Genomic DNA, 24,338 nt, shown 5'->3' on the forward strand with positions numbered 1-24,338 from the left:
AACCAAATAATGAGGCATGTGAAACGGTATCGTGAAAAATATAGACAGAAGACAGTTACAGTTTACAGTTTACATTTTGTCAACCATCAGCGTAATCTTGGTTCTGATATTTTTTTGTGCAATCTAATCTGTCTGAAACGTTAGATGGTGCACTCAAGTGAAACAGCAACCTAACAGTTGCCAGTAAAATGGCTACAGCGTAGTCATAAGGTGAAAGCAGAAAACACACACTATGATTAGATAAGCATAGCGGAATAAATTAAGATTCAATATCCCGTTGTAACTTAGAACAAGGAGAAATGTAATTTAATGTCTAGGAATGTACAGCCTAACTAAGAACAAGTGGAGCCGAAAATTCGGGAGGAATTTTAACAAAGGAGAGGGATGTGTTACGGTGCAGAGTAATATGGGTTCCAAGTTATAAAATTTTTAACTGAGTTCAACCGCTTTGACGTAAGCTAGACTGGTTACGCCACGATTAGCGGCGGACCAGGAAAAACGGTGATGCAAGGCAGACGTGCAGAACAGTCTGCAACTCTGCAGTAGCTGAGTGAGAGAGAGCGCACACAGGGGGAAAATAGAGAAGGACAGCAAAATAACAAGTATGCACCTTCGCGTGGCGTGATGCCGCAAGAAACAATAGACACGGCTAGAGGCCCTCATAGACCAATTTAACTAGCTGCTAACAGAGAGAATTAAAGCAAGGGTAGCAGAATAACGAGACCACATGCGGTCATCGCTAGTAAACCGGACGTCGTAGACTACGGAGAGATCTTTAATACCAGAGTCTCAGCTCCAAGTAGGGGAGAACGGTTCAGGTCAACGGGAACGATGGAGTCCGTGTCGACGACATTCCGTTCCATGACCACGTTGTTTTAGTAAGTCTTGCCTCAGATCAACCAGCGCAGTACCAGCCAGCCATGGAGTGCCGCAGAGCTGAACTCCACTAACGAACTTCATGCTGTGTCACACTAACCACTACTGATGGGAGAGCTGATGAACTACCAGCAGCTGTGCAGTACCAGGCGCCGTACTCTCTGAGTGCGGGACGGAAGACGACGACCAGGGTTCCTTGAGGACCACCGTCCAGTACGCCTAGGCTCCTCCGGGTACAGGGCCTACCAGGCCGGCAGTATTGGGTTCAACGCCTGCCACCTATACCACACCGCAGATGGGGTGATCCAGGGAAGAAGAGGCACGGAGTGGGATCGAGTACACTCCCCCAGCCGGTAGCAGCCATCCATGCAGTACCAGGCTGGGCTAAGCATCCACATCGATGCAAGAGGAACGACTTCTCGCTAGGACGCGGGCGCAAGAAATGGCGCAGCGTCCGACACTGAGAGAGTGTCCGTAACAATGTCATGAGGCAACTATGGCCATCAGTGCACAATTCTTTGTAAAGTTGTCAAAGTGAACGATTCACTGAATAATCACGTTTTCTTAGCACCACGAGTGCTTCCAGACGATTCCTGACATCGTACAGAGGCGTCATCCGCTCGGCCCCTCTGTAGTGATGACTGTGTAGTTCATGGTCTAAGTGTTGAAACAGTATCAAATGTGCTAGCGTCATGTGTCACTAATTCAAAATAGCAACACCCTGAAGAACTACACAAATGTGAGTCGAGTCACTGGCCCTGACACCGTCGACTGAACTTCTCCTAGTCCCTCGAGGTACGGTGAGGGTGACAGCATAAAATCTGCTAATGATATGTGTTCTGGCAAGGGATTTTACATTACGGGAGGACGAGTCAGATATTATGTACCATGAAGTGTTAATAGGGGTACCCAGGCACTGCTACTGTGGCCAAGTAAGTTAGATGTGGCGTTAGAGAGATCTTTGAAGTGCGGACATTGGAGTACTATCTCAGGGTGAGCCGCAACGGTGAGTTGAGGTTTTAGGTGATAATGATTTTTATTAGACGGTGATGAGTTAGGGTTATGAATATACTGTATTATGGAAAATTTATGTGCATTATTGAAGTATTGTGAAGATGAAGTTGGTGTTCTGAAGTCTTTGTCGTGAGGATGTACAGAACTGCGTGCATTGTGCCATAGAACAATGCAGTTCTTCTCAGTCAATGCGTATGAGAATGTGACCACAGTGATATACCACTGCCTCGTTTCTTTGGCACTTATTTTTCCTTATTTATTAGGTAATAGCGATAAGGTAACGGAGTTGATAAGTATAAATTTCGGAAAGGTGAAAAAGTACCAGGTTTCTGATTTTGGATATGAGCGCGTGACATTGTTTGTATAGGTTTGCGTATGGCTTAACAAGATGGCTGGTTCAAATGGCTCTGAGCACTATGGGACTTAACATCTGAGGTCATCAGTCCCCTAGAACTTAGAACTACGTAAACCTAACAAACCTAAGGACATCACACACATCCATGCCCGAGGCAGGATTCGAACCTGCGACCGTAGCAGTCGCTCGGTTCCGGACTGCAGCGCCTAGAACCGCTCGGTAACAAGATGTTTGAGAATGTTTATTGGGATTTTCCTTATTAGTTATTAAAGGTGTGTGATGTGTATGTTATGAGACTATGCGAGATTAGGATTTTTGCATGATGCATTTATGAAAACGCTTTGGGCTGTTAATTATAGTGAACTCAAGGACAAAAGTTGGTAGAGTTGGTATGAAAATATTAAGTAGGCAGACTAACAAGATTACACTGATAGGATGTCTTATTGATTTCCATCCGGTTCCCATGGGGTGCAACGACACAGCTGCTAACCAGACTGAAAAGAAATAATTGAAGACAAATAGTGCAAAACAACGAACTAGATACCCTAGGTCTGTGAAACAGTGAACCGAATGTACAGAAGAAAAGGGACACTAAAGTGTGAATGTTTACGATGAGCTAAAGATGCAGGATGTGAAACTGCAGTCAGTTTCCCAATGAGAAATCCGGTAGGCTGGATTTTTCCTAGGGCTAAGGAAGTGTAATGGCGTAGAAAGAGTCATTGCCCAACGCCACAGATAGAGCGTCCGATTTCCAGGCATTGATTGTCACAAGTGAAAGTCCTATGCGGACAGAAGTACCCTTTGCCGAGCAGCTCCTTCTGTGCCATCCCTTCTGCAAGCCAATGCCCGAGGTCCAGAAAAGTGCACACCCTTTTGGGAAGCATCCGTGCAAACCAGAGGGTTCACCTAGGTAGACAATATTGCGGCTACCGCGTGGTCAGCGTCTTAGAACCGTATTTAAACAGCCAGGCCAGCCGGGCAGATCATCGGCATGGCAGGGCTATATTACGTCTTTTCTCATCGTGCATTAGTTGCTGCCACGAGAGACAACATTCTACTGATGTAGTCACAACTTGTACAGGAGGACAATGATGTGCCACACGATGCTGTATTTGTGACGTGGCCAATACTCCACCGCCAGCGCTACGAGACAGCCCGTCGAGAAACTTGCTGCTGCCTCATGATCCGAGGTATCAGCGGACCACCGCCCAGCTCTGTGCCACCAGGGTTCACCATGTGCGCACCGCTGCTCTCCAGCTAACACTGACTCTGGCAACACTGTGACCTGTTGCACGTATGAGACACCGGACCAAAACGTAAAAGTCTTCGCTGCAAGCTGTGGCCGCCACTGACGACATAACTCCACTTCATGGCTGCGAGTGTACACCGCATGGCCTTTTCTGGGACCTCAGCTGCACCGACGCAGGCATATTATGGGACAACGACAGGCCACACCCCAGATGAGGGCACGCTCATACGATTCTTCAAGTCTAAAAGAATAATAAAGAATTGTTTTGCTTACGCTCACGTCGTTCTGCAGCCTGTCATCCTCTCCTTTCTACGGCGCTACATCTCCCTTGCCGAACCCAGGATACCACAGGTGGCAGTCGAGCGCCTCCTGCCAAACTCCAAGATGGATCTCACAACCCTTCAGCGGTCGCTGCACCCCAGCCCACCACGGCTCATATAAAATGTGCAGCTCATTGTGCCTCTGAGGGAAATCGCCTTTCGTCAGGTAGCTGCCGTCAAATGTGCATTGCATGCAGTTTGCTTCACAATGTTCACTCGGAAATTGGTTTAGATGATCCTATAGTCACTAACAGACATAGTTCCCATAAGGTTGAAAGCAACTGTCACTGTGAAGTCGTGACAAATGTCTTTGTCTTTTTTTACCCCCACTGTTCTCACACGAATGTGAATTGGTGCAACATTCTTTGTAGACACGACAGTCCGCTTTGAAATACGCAAAAACCGGGCAACTTCATCAAGGTGTGTTCATAGGAAAGTCCAAACACGATAGGTCCTTTCTGCCATTCTGTAACGTCTGCTCGTCCACTCATCTTATTGTGCTGTTTCCATACAAGTAACTAGATCACTCCTATGACTAAGGTCAGAGGAGGCCTGTTCATATCAGCTAATATACGTGGCTGCAGGAACACTATTTAAGAAGCAGGAACATGGTTGTAATTTCAATCAACTTCTTTGTAAGCTACTTTCACGGCAAACTAAGCTCTTCGTCGAACACATAAGATGTCAGAACCCACTTACCCGCTTGTTTATTTAGTTGTAAGCACGAGGAATCTTCAACTTTTAGACCTCTATGGGATCAGTAGCGTTATATACTCTAAGACAAAAATAAGACTTACCATGAAGGAAGAATCCATATGGGAAGGTGTTCGTTAGTTATGACGTATATGTACAGACAAACAAATAATTACAGTTTCAGAAAAGCTGGATGACGTATTCAAGAGAGAGAGCTTCACAAATTGGGTAAGTCAATAACGTGCTGCTACACCTCCGGCCTGTATGCGATCAGTTATTCGGGTTGGTATTGATTGACAGAGCTGTTGCTTGTCCTCCTGAGGGATTCGTGACAAATTCTGTCCACTTGGGGCGTTAGATTTTCAAAATACCGAGTTGACTGGAGGGTTCTATCGCTAATGGTCCAAACGTTCTTAGTTAGGGAGAGGTCCGCCGACCCTGCTAATTAGGTCTCATCGAGCACGAAGACCAGCAGTAGGAATTCTCGCCGGCGTTACCTTACTGCAATATAAGCCGAGTATGACTCGCCACGAAAGGCAACAAACTGGGCTGTAGAATGTCGTCGACGTACCGCTGTGCTGTAAGGATATCGCGGATGCCAACCAAAGGGATCCTGCTATAAAAGAAATGCTAACTCAAACCATCGGCCCTGGCTGTCGGATTGTATGGCTCATGACGATCAGGTTGATATCCTCCCACCGCTGTCTGGGGCGTCTCCAGACACGTCTCCGCTGGTCAGGGGGCTCATTTCGAAGCGGGACTCATCACGTCAGACAGTTCTACACAAATCAATGAGACTCTAAGCCGAGGACGTCCAACATATCTACCAGTCAATGCCAAGCCGAATAACTGCTTTCTTAATGACCAGATTTGAACCACCACGCTATTCACTTGCTCAGAATGTGAAGCTCTTTTTCTTGAATAAATCGTCCAATGTTTCTGAAACTGTAATCATATGTTTGTCTGTACATATACATCAGAACTATAGATTTCCGTCCACTCTTATGATTCTTTCGTGGTACGTCCTTCTTCTTCTTTCGTCTTCTTAGTGCAACATTCGTCTATAGCTCACATAAAACGTTTATAAGTCGTACCTCATCTAGGGGATCTAAACACCTAAATAATCTGTTCTTTCATTCTGTATGAGCTGACTGAGAAGGCTATCGGAAGGACCCTGCAGTAGGGGATGTCGACGTATCTGCAGGGGACTTGTGGCTGTTTAGATCAGATCAGTTGCCCAGAAAAATTAATTGCATGTTTTATTACGCGACCCTGAGCATCCAGTACGAAATTTTCACAGTTTACTTGCAAATCCGGAGTCAGGCCCAAGAACTCACCCTTCATCCAGTTCGCTGTTGACGCTGGACGCGTACACCCTGAGAGTTATAGGAAGGTCGACGTCCGGCATTGACTCAATGACGTCCACAGTCTCCTCCTCAGACCCTACGTTCAGCGCCACGACTGTTGTGGCAGTACCGTTCTGTGACCTGTAACGGGAGAAAGATATTTCGATTCTGATGTCACATATCTTACCATAGATTTCACCCATGGGAGAAAGAACGGATACAGTATTTAGCATGAATAATTCAAATGCATTTATTTTTACTTACAAGTTTGTAAAACTACCTGCATACAGATGTGTTTATGAAAATCGGAAAATATTCAAGGTATCATGAAATTCCAATATTAAATGAACTAGACCGCCGCGCGGGATTAGCCGACAGTTCCGTTTCAGCCGCGCTCGCGAGTGGCCGCTGTTAACTGTTGCGCTGCACTTCAGTGTTTACATCGCTGTACGTGTGCTTCGCTGAGTGCCGTCCGTCCGTTAATCTCCGTGTTCGTTCCTGTTCCTTGTGATCTGATCGCTCTTTCTGGTCTTGCTGCTGCTACTTGGAATTTCGGTTGTTTAACCGAAATTGCTTCGCTGGATTAACCATGGCTACAAACCTCAGGAAGAATACTCTGGTATTTGCTTTTGACAAAGAATCCCGTCCTGTTCAGCCGACATCCCTGGAAATTGATGACTGGATTACACAGGTAATTGGTCTAAATTCTGAAACCGTTCATACCTGGCAACTGGATCAGGAAAAATACTGTGTTTTTGTCAAGTTAATCAGTGCTTCGACTGTTGATAAAGTGTTACGAAAGTGGGGCTATGAAGTAGATTTTGTGCATAGAAATGGTTATAAAAGTAAGGTTTCCATCTATAGAGCGGACATTCATTACAAAACCGTTCGTGTCTTGAATCTCCCCATTGAAATTGAAAATGATAAGATTAAGGAAGCTCTTTTAAACTACGGAGACGTTAAATCAATTGCAAATGAAAGATGGTCGCCTCGCTTTAAACTGCAGTGTTTTAACGGGGTCCGCTGTGTAGAGATGGACGTTAAGACGAATATTCCGTCTCACATAACTGTTTGTGGGTATAAGGCACAAATTGTTTATACAGGTCAGGAAGCTACATGTCATATATGTAACGAAACCGGCCACTTCAGACAGGAATGTCCGCGGCGAACTGTTGTGCTTAAAAGTAATTTGATACAGCGTCAGAAGCTTACCTTAAATGATCTGTTACCAAAGAATAGCCCGGAACAACTGGTTGAGGATGTTTACGCAGCGGGACAAGCTGATGTCTCCCTTCATGATAACAGTCAATTTCCCCCGTTAACAACAAAATGAAACCCCGTTGCCACTACTCGTGAAACTGAAATGCAACCGAAAAAACGACCTCTGGAGATAACTGATAGTTGCTCAGAGGACGAGCTGTCTTGTCCCACTCCCTCACTTCGCAAGCAAAAACAGTGCGATGAGAAGGCAGAGGAACCTGAAGGCAAAATGCGAATGGAAACTAATGAACAGAAAGATAATACACATACGGTACCAGAAAATGAAAGGGGTGTAAGTAGCATTAATTTGCAAGAAACAACAGGTGCAGTAGCCGATTGCAAAGATCAGAATCTATCTGTTAATAAACAAATTCAGGGAGAGGATGCAAAACTGCAGTCTCCATTTGTTTCCCTCGATCAGAAAGTGAGTGAAATTAATAAAGAACGAGGAAGTGGTGGCCAAACTGAAATCACGGTCAACACCTCAGGGCAGGCGCCGGCAACCGAAATTGCTAAAGCGTCTGCTGCTGCTCCAGATAAGCCGCGAAGTAAAATACCGACGCAACCAAATGAGAATGTAGCTCGTAACCAAGGGAAGGGAAAATCCAGTAGGGGCGACCCAAGCCCAAAGAATGTTCAGTCCGAAACGGTCGTACACGAATCACTGGAGGAAAAATCAGAAAGTTTACCAGGAAATCAGTCTGCTTGCGGCACAAGAGAAAACATCAGAAGTAGAAAAAAACGGGACAGTAACTAATAAACTGATTGAAGTTTTATTCCATGTTCAGCCTTCCGAGAAAACTGTTACAGCTTAACTGAACCCTGAACCACAGTAAACTAAATTAGTTCAACAAAACAACTACATAATGACAACACAATGACGCAATCTTATTCTGTCACCACTTTAAACATAAATAAAATCACGACCGGTTTGAAATTATCGGCCCTTAAGGAATTTTTGTACGAATCCGCGACTGATATTGCCCTGTTACAAGAAGTTCTAATTTCGGATTTGGTAATTCCCGGTTTTGTCAGTTACATAAATGTGTCTCCCGAAACAAGTGTTGGAACAGCTATTTTGGTAAGGGAAGGGATTACAGTAAGCGAGGTGGAACGACTGGAATCCGGAAGGGGAATAGGACTAAATATCTATGATGTGACTATCATCAACTTGTACGCCCCTTCAGGAAGTTCTCATCGAGCTGACAGGGCACGTTTCTTCAAAGATGACCTGATATACTTGTTAAGGAAATCACCCAGACAGTTATTACTTGGAGGTGATTTTAATTGTGTTTTAAATCGAAAAGATCAGTTACCTAATTTTAATTTCTCAAGTGAACTAAAACAATTAGTTACTGGTTTAGAATTAAAGGATATATGGGAAATCAAATACCCCTCCACTGTTGAGTTCACTTATGTCACGGCAACATCACGTAGCAGGATTGATAGACTATATATTTCTAAAAATCTTGTAACTTCCGTGACAAAAGTAGAAACCATTCCTACGTACTTTTCAGACCATTCAAGTGTCTTAGCTTGCATAAATCTAACAAGACAGCCGGTTCGCCGATTCAAGAATCAGTGGAATTTGAACACTTCCTTGTTAGTTAATCATGATTTAGAAGATCTGATTAAAGAAACATGGGCAATATGCCTGCGAGCCCTTAGTAGATATGCCACTGCTATTGACTGGTGGGTTAAAATGGCAAAGCCAAAGTTGAGGAAAGTTCTTATTCAATACAGTGCCCAGAACGCAAGGGAAATGAAATGCACTATAGAGTATTACTATTCCGTTTTGAGAGATCTATATGATCAAGTCTCAGCAGGTTCCTCACTTCGGATAGCAGACATAAAAAAAGTCAAAGCCAAGTTACTTAATATCAAGAGAACTCAAATGGAAGGGTTGAAAATAAAATCGAAGGCAAATTCGGTGTCAGCAGATGAAACTACTTCCCTATATCATTTAGTGAAGCATACGAAAAACGGGAGAAGGACTTTTATTGAAGAAATTCGAACAAAACACGGCACGATTCTCAGAACCCAGCAGGATATCATGGACGAGATTTATCGCTATTATTGCGAGCTATATTCTGTACATCAAAGTAGTGATGCTTCCTTGGAAGAATTCCTTGACATCCTAGCCCCACAGCTGACAGAAGATGACAACGAAAATTTTCTCGAGGTTGTCAGTGAAGAAGACGTGTATGAGACTCTGTGCGCCTCGCCACCAAAAAAATCCCCAGGACCGGATGGTCTGCCAGCAGAGTTTTACATCCGTTACTGGCCAATAGTAGGTGCGAAAATTACGGACATTGTTAATGAGGTTATGCAGGGTAAAATGATTCCGGCTGAGTTTAAGGAGAGTAAAATTGTTCTGGTGCCAAAAAATAATGGAAACAAAGATTTAAATAATTTTCGTCCAATTTCACTGCTGAATTCTGATTATAAATTAATAGCTAGAATAATAAACAAGAGAATTTCATGCCTTACAGATAAAATTATTAGTCAACATCAGAACTGTGCGCAAGGCAGAACCATTTTTCAAAATCTAGCGGAATTCAGGGATATCATTGCAATAACTTCTGTAACAAACATAAAGTGTGCTTTATTGTTTTTAGATTTTTATAAGGCGTTCGATGTAGTTAACCATGAATATCTTCTACAGACATTGAAGAAAATAGGTTTCAACGATAGGGTTATCCAGTTGATTAAGAACATAGCAACTGGAATAAATGCTAAAATAGCGGTGAATTGTCAACAATCCAGGCCGATGCAAATACAACGAGGTGTTCCTCAAGGAAGTCCTCTGTCCATGTCGCTCTTCGCAATTTCGCTGGAACCTTTCCTCCGACACGTCCATGCTACATTAAAAGGCTTAACATTATCAGGAAACAAAACAGCTATAAGAGCCTATGCTGACGATATAGGGGTCATTATAAGGAATAATGACGAGGTAACCACGCTAGCAGCAGTGATTGATTCGTACTGTAGAGCATCTGGAGCCAATGCAAACGGAAAAAAAAGTAAGATGTTAAATCTCAGAGGTTTTGATAATATCAACGTCGAGTGGGCAAAATTAGTCGGACAACATAAAACACTTGGGATCACCCTGACAGCATGCCCTATGAAAATGACGGCTTTAAATTGGAAAGTTGCAGCACATAAAGTGCAAGGAGCCATTGTAGAGAATTTAACTCGATATATGAACCAAGTTCAACGAACACAGTATATCAACTCATGCATCCTTGCTAAGGCTTATTATACTGCCCAGCTGTTTCCAATACCGAGAATGATAGCGAGAAGAATAATGTCCAAAATCACAAAATTTTTGCGGAGAGGTGAAGTGTTCAGAGTACCTGCTAAAGTAGCCACTTTAGATCCTAAAAATGGTGGACTAGGATTAACTGACATAACGGATAAAGCCTCTGCTCTTTTTATCAAAAGGCAAGTTAATTTAATAAGAGACTCGCGAGAAAGCATAACCAGCCAACTTTTCGAGATCATTAAACCTCCAAGCCTGCTTCCCCCGATTGACGTGCAGAATATCAACAGTCGCTTACAGCACGTGAGGATTTTCTATGTTGAGTTTAGTTATGTCAGTGTCGAACTCAGGCAGTCCCGACACTTAACATCGAGAGCCATAATGCGGGAACGAAAGAAAAGCGAAGGAAGAAACAAAATAGAACGACAGTTTCCAAACATTGAGTGGACTGAGATTTGGAAGAACATTAGTTCTAATGTGCTCACGTCTAATATAAAAACGTCATGGTACAAGGCAGTTAACAACATAGTTAGCACCAATGAAAGACTGCACGCAATCGGACTCTGTGAAACAAATTTATGTCAACAATGCCATCTAGTTGACACAGTAATTCATAGATATACTTGCAGTGGTCACATGAATAGTTGGAAGTGGATCCGGGAGCAAATAGCTCTGATTACGAGAACATCCCCTGAGTATATATCGCTGTCATTGATAAACAGGCCTGAAGCACGCTATTTCCCAGAAGCAAAAAATAACGCTGTGTACTGGTTGCTGGGAAATTTTGTTAACTACGTCCTTAACAAATTAGGATCCGATAGCATCATAGAGTTCAAGGTACACATGCTGTGTGAGTTCCACAAAATTAGAAGCTATTCGAATCACAAGAAAAAGTTCGGTAATATGCTAAAAATTGTATTTGAAAGAATGGGCATTGGTTAATATAAAAAAGAAGACTGTGTTGACAGTGATGTATTATAGTTACCTTAAGGATACTATTTAAGATTTTACAGTATATTTATTATGTGTGCTTTCTCTACTTCAGAGAGTAGTTTTTTGAAATTTATAAGCTAATGTACAGAACTTATGTGACATTGAGATTGTGTGTCTAATAGTGCCAAACACAAAACATGAAAGGTGCATTATTGGCTTATACTAGAAATTTGGAAACAGACAGTTTTTTCTAGAAATTTCCTTATCGATTGGTTAAAACCATAAGATCCTATCCGATAAATGTAATATTCAATGGCTGGCACATTGCCCTGTTCATTTTTGCAGTGAAAGACTGATTATATAGATCTGATCACTTCAAATACTTAGATTCAATTAATGTCCAGAAAGTGTAGTTGGAAGGCTAGTCAACTTTATTATATACCTCCTTTCCGCCACTCTCAAGTATTTATGTTTAATTTAATTCTTTCTGGTGATTTAGTCAGTAACACAATCTTCTGTTGTCTTTCCTTAATGTCAGCGCAATTGAAATGATCAAACCGCTTTGTTTAAATAACTTCATGTATGTATAACTTAGTACGTATTTGCAATGTGCAACATTGTTTTTTTTTAATAAAGGTTTTATAAAAAAAAAAAAAGCGGTCTAAGGCGCTGCAATCATGGACTGTGCGGCTGGTCCCGGCGGAGGTTCGAGTCCTCCCTCGGGCATGGGTGTGTGTGTGTATGTCCTTAGGATATTTTAGGTTAAGTAGTGTGTAAGCTTAGGGACTGATGACCTTAGCAGTTAAGTCCCGTAAGATTTCACACAAATTTGAACATTTTTTTGAACTAGACTAGTATAAATGTATACAGTTACATCGCTAAATGGTTTGGAGATACATTTGTCTACTATATGTATTTGTCCTTCGAAATTGGACGTAATACGGACTCTATCTGTGATCAGTACTTCACTTTTCTACTGTAAGACCTACACCTCACTGAACATACGGTATATCTAGAGCGAAATTCAGACAGTATGTTTACAATATTTAAGCGTACCAGCCGCATTGTCATCTCAGTAACAACACATGTGCATGACTTACTTGTTCGTCACACAGAAAGGGATTATGTCTCAAAATGTGCTAGACAATACCGGGAATTTGCAGTAAGTATGTGTAATATTCTCATAGGTCCTTAGGAAACAACATATATTTCCCGAATGAGATTTTCACTGTGCAGCGGAGTGTGCGCTGATATGAAACTTCCTGGCTGATCTAAACTGTATGCCGGATCGAGACTCGAACTCGGGACCTTTGCCTTAGGTCCCGACTTCGAGTCTCGGTCCGGCACACAGTTTTGATCTGCCAGGAAGTTTCAACATTTATTTCAGTTACTGAAGAGACAATCCAAACCCTCTGGCTTCCCAGAATGAGATTTTCACTCTGCAGCGGAGTGTGCGCTGATATGAAACTTCCTGGCAGATTAAAACTGTGTGCTCGACCGAGAATCGAACTCGGGACCTTTGCCTTTCGCGGGCAAGTACTCTACCATCTGAGCTACCGAAGCACGACTCACGCCCGATACTCACAGCTTTACTTCTGCCAGTATCTCGTCTCCTACCTTCCAAACTTTACAGAAGCTCTCCTGCGAACTTTACAGAAGCTTCTGTAAAGTTTGGAAGGTAGGAGACGAGATACTGGCAGAAGTAAAGCTGTGAGTACCGGGCATGATTCGTGCTTCGGTTGCTCAGATGGTAGAGCACTAGCCCACGAAAGGCAAAGGTCCCGAGTTCGAGTCACGGTTGGGCACACAGTTTTAATCTGCCTTTGGCTTTATTCTGGTGTGAGAGATTTCGCAGTATCCAACAGGAACATGTGTTCGAGTAGTCCAATATGTTGTGCCCGATATCTAGTCCACTGGGAAAGAAGATGTTGATCTCGGTGTCGCATGGCTCGAATGCAACGGCTTGCTTGAAACAATCCTTCGAAACTGAAACTGCTACGCTTTGCTACCCTGAGCTTCCCTCGTCTCGCCTATCTGGTCTGACTTTTCTCAAAGTCCTGCGGCCAAATAACTCCTGTTGTCGTGATATTGGACTCGTTCCGTCTACTTACGTCGGTGGCAGTGAACTACTTCAGGCTCGTTTTCCTTAAGAGCAAAAGCCTTATTACACTCTGCAGTTCAATAGCCGACCATTTATTCGTCAACGCATACCTCTTAATATAAAAAATGTAATGTTTTGGACATGGCTATGCTCAGCAACCGTAATTAATTACAGTCTAACAGACTTTCAGCCAACCGGTTGCAAACAGAATTTAAAATTCTTTAACTAGTTTTCAACGCCAACTAGGGGCGCCGTCTTCAGAAGAAACTGTTACCTTACTTAACAATATCACAGGAAGGTACATTAAAAGCAGATGGGCATAGAACAAATACTTAATCTTTACAACTTAAATTGCATAAAAATACTCACAAGTGGTTAAAACGAAAATATGAGCGACGTCGCTCTAGTCTAGACGTTTTAACGTTTGCAACCGGTTGGCTGGAATTTGGTAACATTGTATTTAAAATGTAATTCGTATGGGGTATCTGTACATCAACGAGAGAATTTGGAACCTTACTTATTGAACAAACCTCACAGTCGCGATGTTGGTAATATTACAATTGTACTAGTACTAGTAGTAGTAAAAATATTTGAAATGTAGTGTCGTTATTATGTAGCTTGAAGTGACATGGAAATAAAGGGTGATTCGAAAATAAAGAACAGATTTCAGTTGTTTATTACAGACAAACTAAAAAAGACAGAAAAATATAGCGCATGTCACTGAATAGAGTAAGGTTCAAAGTTTTGGCGCAGATGCGCTGTTGTTTGTATGTACAACATGGCGACTGCACCACAAGAGAAATCATTTTGTTTTCGAAATTGCGCGAAGTCAGTCCGCTGTCAAGTGTAACGTGCATTCCATCGTCGGTTCAGCAAGAAGTCGCCTCTACACCAGTAGATTTATGACGGGCGTACAGACTTCTTGAAAGCTGGTCGAGTATACAAAGGGAAGACTACTGGTCGGCCACGCACGTCTGATGAAAATGTCGAGCGTATCCGGGATACGTTCACACGGAGCCTTCGGAGGTCCACGAGATGGACAGGACAGGAACTATCTCAAACAACGGTGTGACGTCTTCTGAAACGACGCCTATACATTAAGAATTATAAGATGGCGTCACTGTAAAAGTTTGTCCCGGCAACCATAACACAAGGTACAAATGTTGCATTTCAGTTCTTCACGATACGGCAGTGGATACTTAATCTGAACGACTCATCTATTCGGATTAAGCGTCGTTTCATCTACGGTACAAAGTAAACCACTATAATGTAAAAATTTGGGGCTCACAAAATGCTGGCTCTGTCGTCGACCATGAAAGAGACTTACCAAAACGGGATGTGTTTTGCGCCGTCCCTGTATACAAATTTTATGGACCTTTTGTTTATCCCGAGCGCAGTGCGGCAGAAATGTCATAGCTCGACATCTTGCAGAATTAGTTGTTTCCTCAACTTCACGAAGATTCTGATAATTTCATTTTCATGCATGACGACATCCTGCCTCACTTTCACTTTTAGAAGCGGAGTTATCTTGGAAGATGTGGAAAAGATCTTTTTCATCGCCTTTGGCCTCCAATGTCACCAGACGTCACTCTCTGTGGTTTTTTTTTTTTGAGGGTGCATAAAGTTGAGAGTCTTTGTCCCACCTATGGCAGCGACTCTTCAGGGCTTCAGAAATCGAGTTGTTGAAGCTATCGATTCTATAAACAGGAATCTGTTGATTCGTACGTGGAATGGTCTACCGTTTCGGTGTTTCTCGGCCAACGTACTGTGCTCATGTTCAGTGTGTCGTAAAATGTCGGTGCGAACATATATCTTTCAACATTTCTCTGTCTAGTGACATGCACGATTTGTTTCTGTTTTTCACAACTTCTCTGTAATAATCAACTGAACCCTGCAGGAAAACAATCACATAAAAAAACCAAAGCAAAAAAGGAAACTCTGTTGAAAGATGAAGTACATGTACCAAACGACTCTTTGTTTACACTAATAGATAAAGTAATAGAGTAACACTACAACAAAAAACTATTATCATAATAATAATAATAATACGTCCCTACCCTTTTCCAATCACTTATCCATGAACCTCTCCACAAAACATTTAAACTAAAACTCAAATCTAATTTTTTTTAAAATCCATGTATGTATACTCTCCCTCTCCCTCTCTCTCTCTCTCTCTCTCTCTCTCTCTCTCTCTCTCTCTCTCTCTCTCTCTCTCTAATTCTCTTTCTCTTTCTATTTCTCTTTCCCTTTCTCTCTCTCTGTCGCTCACATGCACACACATACACAAACACAGAGATATAAACGTAACAGAAATTGATAGACGTTAGTTTTCAGCATATACTTCGTTAGGTTGCCAACATGTATATGTATGTAAAGAAACCAAACAGGAAGAAATACGCAGCGTATGTAAAGTAGTTATGTCTATATTAGTGTTACGTCTAAATTAGTCACAGGTGACTGACAGTGCATCGAAACAACAAGTGCAAGCAAAATTAAAAGTGGGAAGAAAAATGTTCGAAACACAAATAGGGTGGCAGTGCGACCTCCATGTGACCAGATGAGAGGAAACACCTATGCTGATTAAAAGCAGGAAGAATCATAAGTTATCACGTATTTGCATAACAAGCGAGATGTGAACTGTTTTGTAATATAGGAATAATGCGTCAAAACAAAAATGTATCATAGCTGTATCGTTGTATACCTCACTGATGATACCTTAAAGTGAAAAAAGGCAAAACACATCTGGGAAAATAAAATACAGTGCAGGAAGAGAAGGTATTTTTATTTACAAAACAAATATAACTGAAAACTGATCTTTCTTTTTGAATCAGGCTGTATAATCGTACACAGAAACTATCACCTACTGTAAAATCCCAAATAATATAATTATACGGAGCAAAAAATAAATAAATAAAATTAGTTTTTACTAGAATGTCGTCATGGTAATGTACATCACTCATTTACAAAGCATTGTTAACTAATTTCTGCGCAAACTACAGATGAAAAAACAAATCGACAAAGTAGGTAGGACCGTGCTAGTGAAACCTACTGCCCCCTGGGCTGACGTACCTGCTGAAAAGGAAGACGCTGCCGGCGCTGGCGACGGAGACATTTCTGTTGTGGATGGACTCGTCGTCCTGCCGTAGCTGCGCCAGCAGGCGGTACGTCTTGAGGTGGCTGCGGCCAGCCGTGGATTCCTGCTGCGCCGCGTTCAGGGTCAGGTAGTTGGGGTTGACGGGCAGCCACGTCTCGTCCGCCGTGCTGAAGCCTGCACACACGCGTCCTCCATAAGACACAGCAGACTCGTACTTACGGAAGTGCGTTGAGGTCTCCAGCAGCAAAATAATTGGCGCCAGCTGTAGATTTTGTTGATTCCGTGACATCACTACTGTAGTACACACTGATCGTCATAAAAGAGCAGCGCCCGGAAGGACCCGACGCGCGAACTAGGCGGATATGTTGCACACAATCAGCTATGTCTATGATTACTTCTGCGCTGTCAGACGCGAACGCGGGGAGCATGGGTGAGGCCGTGACTCCGCACTCGTCCGTTGACGACATCAGAGGGTCCCAGAGGGTCCCGAACGGCCGTGTTGGCTAGTAGTAGCATCTCCATCATGTACACTGGAGCCAGACGACACGTTCAACAGCGAGTTTATCAGGTTCAAGAGAGGCCATATCGTGGAACTGAGGGTGGCTGGGTGATCCTACCGTCGTACACCGCACCACACCGCTCCGACGGACACCGCCGTTGCCCGTTTTTGGTGGCAATGGGTACAGGAAGGCACGCATCCATGACATATAGGATGTGCACGTCCGACACACACCTCAAAGAGAGAGCACCGAATGATTATCCGCCACATGCGAGCAGATCCGATAGAGGCGATTCAATGAGCTGTTCTTCTTCCTGTGCAACATTCTGTAAGTGCTGGTACCATTGGCAAGTAGCTGTACGTCGCACGGCTCGCAGAACGTCGACTGTTACACCCCCACACCCATTCACACCCCCACAGCGTCATACCCGACTCACCGGCAATGATGGGCATAGGGACAAGCCTTTAGTGACGACTACCACTTCTGCTTTGGATACGACAGCCACTGGATCCATGTCTGGAGGCGCGATGGAGAGCGGGTTGTGGTCTCCCATCACACATCTTGCTTGCTTGGTGTGATGGTGTGGGAAGCGATTTTCTACAGTGCCTGTTCAACGTTAGTGTTCCTAACAGGCTCCGTGATAGCCACACAGTATGTGGACGAGCTCCTGTAACTGGTGTCTGCCTTTCGTAAACGCCCACGCCCATGCCCTATTTCAACGGGACAACGCTCGTCCTCACACCGCTGCCACCTCCCGAACGGGCGTTGCAGCTGAGGATAGTCTGCCGTGGCCAGCCTTATCGCCCGATGTTTCACTAATCGAGAATGTATGGTGTGCCATCCACCACCCACCAATCTGCGGCAACTATACCCTACGGTGTAAGCAGCATGGGATGGAGTGTAGCAGGACTACTTCGGTATCAAGTACCCCAAAACTACACCCTAGACCTGTACAACTGCATGCCGCAATGTCTGGATGCTTGTATTAACAACCATGATAACCCGATGCAGTTCTAATACCGACATGTTGTGGCTGTGTATCTCAATAAATTTTCGTCCTTCAAAGTTGAAAATGTAATCATGTCATATGTGTTGTACCATCTACCTTCATGCCAACAATGATCGCAATCCATTTTGTTGTTCTGGGTGCAGCTCATTTTATGACGATCAGTCTCTTATGTTTCTTGAGGGGCTATACAAGGAAGATGAACTTTAAGGCCATATTATTCAACAGGCAGGGAAAGCAGATGAAGATAAGGTGGGAGATATGATACTGAAAGAGGAATTTGATAGAGCACGGAAAGGTGTAAGTCGCAGCGAAAGTCTTGGAATATACGACATTCCCATTCTCCTTGGGAGAACCAGCAACGACAAAACTATTCCACCTGGTGTTCATGATGTATGACGCAGACCAAATATCCTCCGACTTCAAGAAGAATGTAATAATTCCAATTCCAAAGAAAGAACGTGCTGACAGGTGAGAATATTACCAAACTAACAGTTTCATCAGTAACAGTTGCAAAACACAGACAAAAATTATGTACAGAAGAATGAAAAAGCTGGTACAAGCTGATCTAGGGGAAGGAGAGTTTAGGTTCCAGAGAAATGGAGAAACACTCGAGGTAATACTGAATCTACGAAACCTCTCAGAATAGAGATTTAGGAAAAATGCACCTACGTTTCCAGCATTTGTAAACTACGAGAAAGACTTTGCCAACGTTGATTGGAAAACACTCCTTGAAATTCTGAAGGTATCAGCGACTAAACAAAGGGACCGAAACATCATTTACAGACTGTACAGAATCCAGACAGCAGTTATACTTTCTCTTCATGAGACAAAAGTGCTTATTTACATGAAAAAAACTGTTCCTTACAAATAAGCGGCTTAGCAGCCTATCGGGACCAACAACGCCATACAACTCTCTCACAAAGCCACTTTAACCAAACAGGATGCAGAGCATTCCTACCTGCGTTCTTAGAGGCGTCCCACTGGAATGGCGTCCTCTCCGGGTCCCTGGAATTTCCCAGTGTGACGTTATCTGCGCAGCCCTGTGGGTCCTGAGCCACCTCGCACGTCATGTTGTAGTTGTCCTCCATGCCGATCTCTTCTCCGTTGTAGGTGACGGCGGTTCCAGGTAGCAGCGTCACCAGCATGTTCATGCCGTCCACCAGCTCTGGGCTGTAGCGGTTGGCCACGCGGTGCTGGTCGTGGTTGCCAAGCTGAGACCAAACATCGTCTATTAATAGCCTCTTTAGCCTCAAAAAGAATCTATAGGACTGATACAGGGATTAACATAATTAACAGCGAAAAAACATGAAAAACGGATCAAGAAAACATGGGTCTGCAAACGACTAGTTTACGAGATAATTGTGAATGTATGGTTATGTGCAGCCACTTTCTTCAATACAAAATATTGTCGTTGTTAGGCTACCAAATGCAGTCATCAGCCAGTACATTACGACCACCGACCTCTTATCGATAAAAACCCGTCCGGGCTACAGCAGGATCACTCAGCGAGGAATGACTGCTACAGCAATGCATGTAATATCAGTGCGCGTGCTGCCCTTGTGTAGGATGGGGAAGGAGCGCGATCCATCTGAGTTTGACCAAAGGCAATTTGTGACGGCCCGGAGGATCGGCACGAGCATTTCGGAAACTGCACGACATGTGGGGCGTTCAAGGAGTGTTGTGGTGGGTGTCTTCACCACGTGGTGGAACCAAGGTCAAACCACGTCCAGACGTCGTGGGGTTGGTCGACCAACCCTCACTACAAATGTCGGACGTCGTTGGCTGGTAAAACAGAACAGGAGGCGAATTATGGCGGAACTAATGTCAAACATGATGTAGTGCAGAGTACAAGATTGTGTGGACACACAGTGCATGTGATCGTTGGCACTGGACGTTGAGACTGTGGCAGAGCGTTGCATGGTCTGATGGATCTTGATACCTTCTTCATCATTCCGATGGAAGTGCGCGAAACCGTCGTTTTCCAGGCGAACAGCTTCTTGACACTGTACTGCAAAACGGAGAAAAGCTGGCGGCGGCTCCATTATGCTCTGGGAAACATTTACGTGGGTATCCATGCGTCCAGTTGAGCTCGTGCAGGGAGCCCTGACGGCGAAGATCTTATAATGCAGACCGTGTACAACCCTCATAACAACCATGTTTGCTGACAACAGTGAAAAGGTACGCCATGTCACAAGGCCGGAAGAGTGATGGAATGGTAAAGGAACACAGTGACTAGTTCTGATTGATGTGCTGCCCCCTACCCCCTCCCCCCAACTCGCAACAGTTGAACCCGATCGAACATATCTGGTATGTGATTGAACGTGTCGTCAGAGCTTATCGCCCCCCCCCCCCCCCCCACCCCTCTTCGGAATTTACGGGAATTAGGTGACTTGTGTGTGCAGATGTGGTGCCAACTCCCTCCAGCGACCTACCAAGAGCTCATAGAAACCGTCGTCGCTGTTATCTGTGCCAGTGGTGGACATACTGGCTGTTAAGTAGGTGGCCATAATGTTCTGGCAGATCAGTGTATGTACTGAAATGCAAACTTATACCACAGTCTAACTGGTCTCGAATTTCATCCATGACCTACCTCAAAAAGAGACAAAATATTTCAGTGTACTACAAGTTACAAATTTCTGTACGCTACTGCCTGTCGTCCTCAGATCTGAATGCAGCACTCAAGTCATCTGTACAGTGTGATTTGAATTACTTCAAATGCCGCTGCTCCTCCTGGAAAAGCATGATAAGGTTGCACAACTCGCTGTTCCAGTTCTTCAGCCATATCAACAGAAGTCCTTTACTTCTGAGACGACCTCGGCAGCAAAATGTGCCACTGTCCAATAATACATACGATGGTTATTCGGAAAGTAAGGCACGATCGGTCACGAAATGGAAAATACAGTGAAAATCTGAAGAAGGTTTCGACAGATGCATTGGGCACTGTGTCTAGTGCGCCCATCGATTGTCGCATCATGTTGCTCTTTTCAGTTCTGAGCTCACGGTGAGAACGTAAAGATGACTAGAAATTAGCATCTCCCGCCAAGTATGAGGGCCTGGCGAAAGATTTCGCCTGAAGCTATGCAATCGACATAACATAACTGTCATGCAGTTCGTTCTACACGACAATTCTCGGCCGCACTCTGCAGGGGCAATGAAGATGCTCCTGCAGCGTTTTCGATGCGAAGTGTTTGATCACCCGCAATACTGCCCGTAATTGGCTACCTCTGAGGTTCAGCTCTGCTCAAATGAACCGCTGGCTGTGAAGACAATATTTTGACACAGACAACGAGCTGCAGTCCGGAGTAGAAAACTGTCGAAAAGCACTGGCGGCTGTCTTCTATAACGAGGGAATTGAAAAGTTGGTAGGACGCTACGACAGATGTCTAAGTCTGAGCGACGATTGTGCAGGGAAGTAACTGGAAGGTGTAGCTAACCGCTGCAAATAAAACAGTATTGATTTTCTCTGTGGTTTCCATTTCACGACCTATCGTTCCTTACTTTCCGAATAGCCCTCGTGTATCACATCCCTCAACGTTGCAAAGTGAAAGATTTTTTTACAAGCAGTCTGCACAGTGCTTGACGGCCCTTGTCCGTCAGTATATGAGTACCTGATCTCTGTTTAGCTGTGGTTGTTCCTTGGCGTTTCCACATCGTCAGCAACAGTCGACTTTGGAAGATTTAGAAGCGCAGAAATATCCATGACGGATTGGTTACTCAGGTGACATCCAGTGACTAGTCCACATTCGAAGTCACTGGGATCTCCTGAACAACCCATTCTGGTGTTGCTGTTTCTCTTCCGACAACACAATACTCTCCGCTTCCTTTTGTACTGGTGGGTCAGATTTACGTGACATCTGATGGCCAGCTCCGCATTACATGAGGGTGTCTGGGTACTTTTGATCAGATAGTGTACTCGTGACTGGTTCGCCGCATCAAACGAGCAGCCATTGCCTTTGGAAAGGAGACTGTAGCAGATACTTGGACAAGTGTTGAATCCAATGAAACTCAGTGATCGTACACTGTAGGTATATGTTGGGGAAACTGCGCCTGATACATCCAGAGATTCAGTGAGGCAAGACCCTCGAACATCGCTGTGTTCCCCAGCACACACCTGCCGCGTTCCCCATCGCTAGCAACACGACACTGAACACCCCCTAAGTACTATCACCAGACCTGTCTCTGATTGAAAATAGTCTCCCTTGAACAACTGATAAACCACTACGGTCGTACACGATGTAACAGCCCCAGGGCCAAACCTTTTCAATTACAAAGTACTAATTAAGGAAAGACACGAGTGGAGCAGTCTTCAGCTGCAATATCAATAAATCTCAGCGATGTTTAGAAATTTCTCGTTTAACTTTGTTTTCTTTTTGAACAAATGAAGATTCTTACACACTAATATATCGCACTCTGGCTTTCTTGCTGTGGCAGTAGATGGGCGTATCTGTGTGGTCTACCGCTAGTCGGCACATTATTATTGTGAGTAATCACTTATCGTCCTTCAAATAAACTATGTGGTTTTAAAAAAGTTTTACTTATTAATCACAAATGCGACGGATCACGATCTAAAGTTCTCTAGTGCTGAAGTTACTGTACCAGCTACGAGCAGACCAGAGCCGAGAAGAAAACGAAGACAACGAGACAAGAGGTAAAATTTTAACTAATTTCCACGGAAGTTCAATTGCTTTCATGCATAATAAGCAGTTATTAAAAATAGTGAAAGTAGCTTTACACTACAAATCAGCCAACATAACTTTACTTGTATGATGTCATTCCTTCAGTTTTTCACTTTTCTATTTGTAACTATCGTAATTTAAGTATATGGTACGGGTGACACATCAAACTGCAAGAAATAACTTGAGAGTCATTAGTTGCTCTAATGGACTCGATGAACCATGAACCATGGACCTTGCCGTTGGTGGGGAGGCTTGCGTGCCTCAGCGATACAGGTAGCCGTACCGTAGGTGCAACCACAACGGAGGGTTATCTGTTGAGAGGCCAGACAAACATGTGGTTCCTGAAGAGGGGCAGCAGCCTTTTCAGTAGTTGCAAGGGCAACAGTCTGGATGACTGACTGATTTGGCCTTGTAACAATAACCAAAACGGCCTTGCTGTGCTGGTACTGCGAACGGCTGAAAGCAAGGGGAAACTACGGCCGTAATTTTTCCCGAGGGCATGCAGCTTTACTGTATGATTAAATGATGATGGCGTCCTCTTGGGTAAAATATTCCGGAGGTAAAGTAGTCCCCCATTCGGATCTCCGGGCGGGGACTACTCAAGAGGATGTCGTTATCAGGAGAAAGAGAACTGGCGTTCTACGGATCGGAGCGTGGAATGTCAGATCCCTTAATCGGGCAGGTAGGTTAGAAAATTTAAAAAGGGAAATGGATAGGTTAAAGTTAGATATAGTGGGAATTAGTGAAGTTCGGTGGCAGGAGGAAAAAGACTTCTGGTCAGATGACTACAGGGTTATAAACACAAAGTCAAATAGGGGTAATGCAGGAGTAGGTTTAATAATGAATAGGAAAATAGGAATGCGGGTAAGCTACTACAAACAGCATAGTGAACGCATTATTGTGGCCAAGACAGATACGAAGCCCACACCTACTACAGTAGTACAAGTTTATATGCCAACTAGCTCTGCAGATGACGAAGAAATTGAAGAAATGTATGATGAAATAAAAGAAATTATTCAGATAGGGAAGGGAGACGAAAATTTAATAGTCATGGGTGACTGGAATTCGAGTGTAGGAAAAGGGAGAGAAGGAAACATAGTAGGTGAATATGGATTGGGGCTAAGAAATGAAAGAGGAAGCCGCCTGGTAGAATTTTGCACAGAGCACAACTTAATCATAGCTAACACTTGGTTTAAGAATCATGATAGAAGGTTGTATACATGGAAGAACCCTGGAGATACTAAAAGGTATCAGATAGATTATATAATGGTAAGACAGAGATTTAGGAACCAGGTTTTAAATTGTAAGACATTTCCAGGGGCAGATGTGGACTCTGACCACAATGTATTGGTTATGACCTGTAGATTAAAACTGAAGAAACTGCAAAAAGGTGGGAATTTAAGGAGATGGGACCTGGATAAACTGAAAGAACCAGAGGTTGTACAGAGTTTCAGGGAGAGCATAAGGGAACAATTGACAGGAATGGGGGAAAGAAATACATTAGAAGAAGAATGGGTAGCTTTGAGGGATGAAATAGTGAAAGCAGCAGAGGATCAAGTAGGTAAAAAGACGAGGGCTAGTAGAAATCCTTGGGTAACAGAAGAAATATTTAATTTAATTGATGAAAGGAGAAAATATAAAAATGCAGTA

The 24,338-nt window shown here is 43.7% G+C and overlaps 1 protein-coding gene across 1 annotated transcript in view; it reads right to left on the reverse strand.

The window, feature by feature from the left end:
- Nucleotides 1–24,338, reverse strand: part of LOC124620651 — a 383,337-nt gene that overhangs the window by 18,456 nt on the left and 340,543 nt on the right. The window contains exons 26-28 of the mRNA XM_047147087.1: nucleotides 18,971–19,223; nucleotides 16,479–16,677; nucleotides 5,845–5,994 (exon numbers count right to left, since the gene is read on the reverse strand). Coding sequence (XP_047003043.1) covers nucleotides 5,845–5,994; nucleotides 16,479–16,677; nucleotides 18,971–19,223 — 602 coding nt within the window. The remainder of the gene's footprint in view (nucleotides 1–5,844; nucleotides 5,995–16,478; nucleotides 16,678–18,970; nucleotides 19,224–24,338) is intronic.

This window comes from Schistocerca americana, chromosome 1, assembly GCF_021461395.2.
Source record: "Schistocerca americana isolate TAMUIC-IGC-003095 chromosome 1, iqSchAmer2.1, whole genome shotgun sequence".
NCBI classification, from domain to species: domain Eukaryota; kingdom Metazoa; phylum Arthropoda; class Insecta; order Orthoptera; family Acrididae; genus Schistocerca; species Schistocerca americana.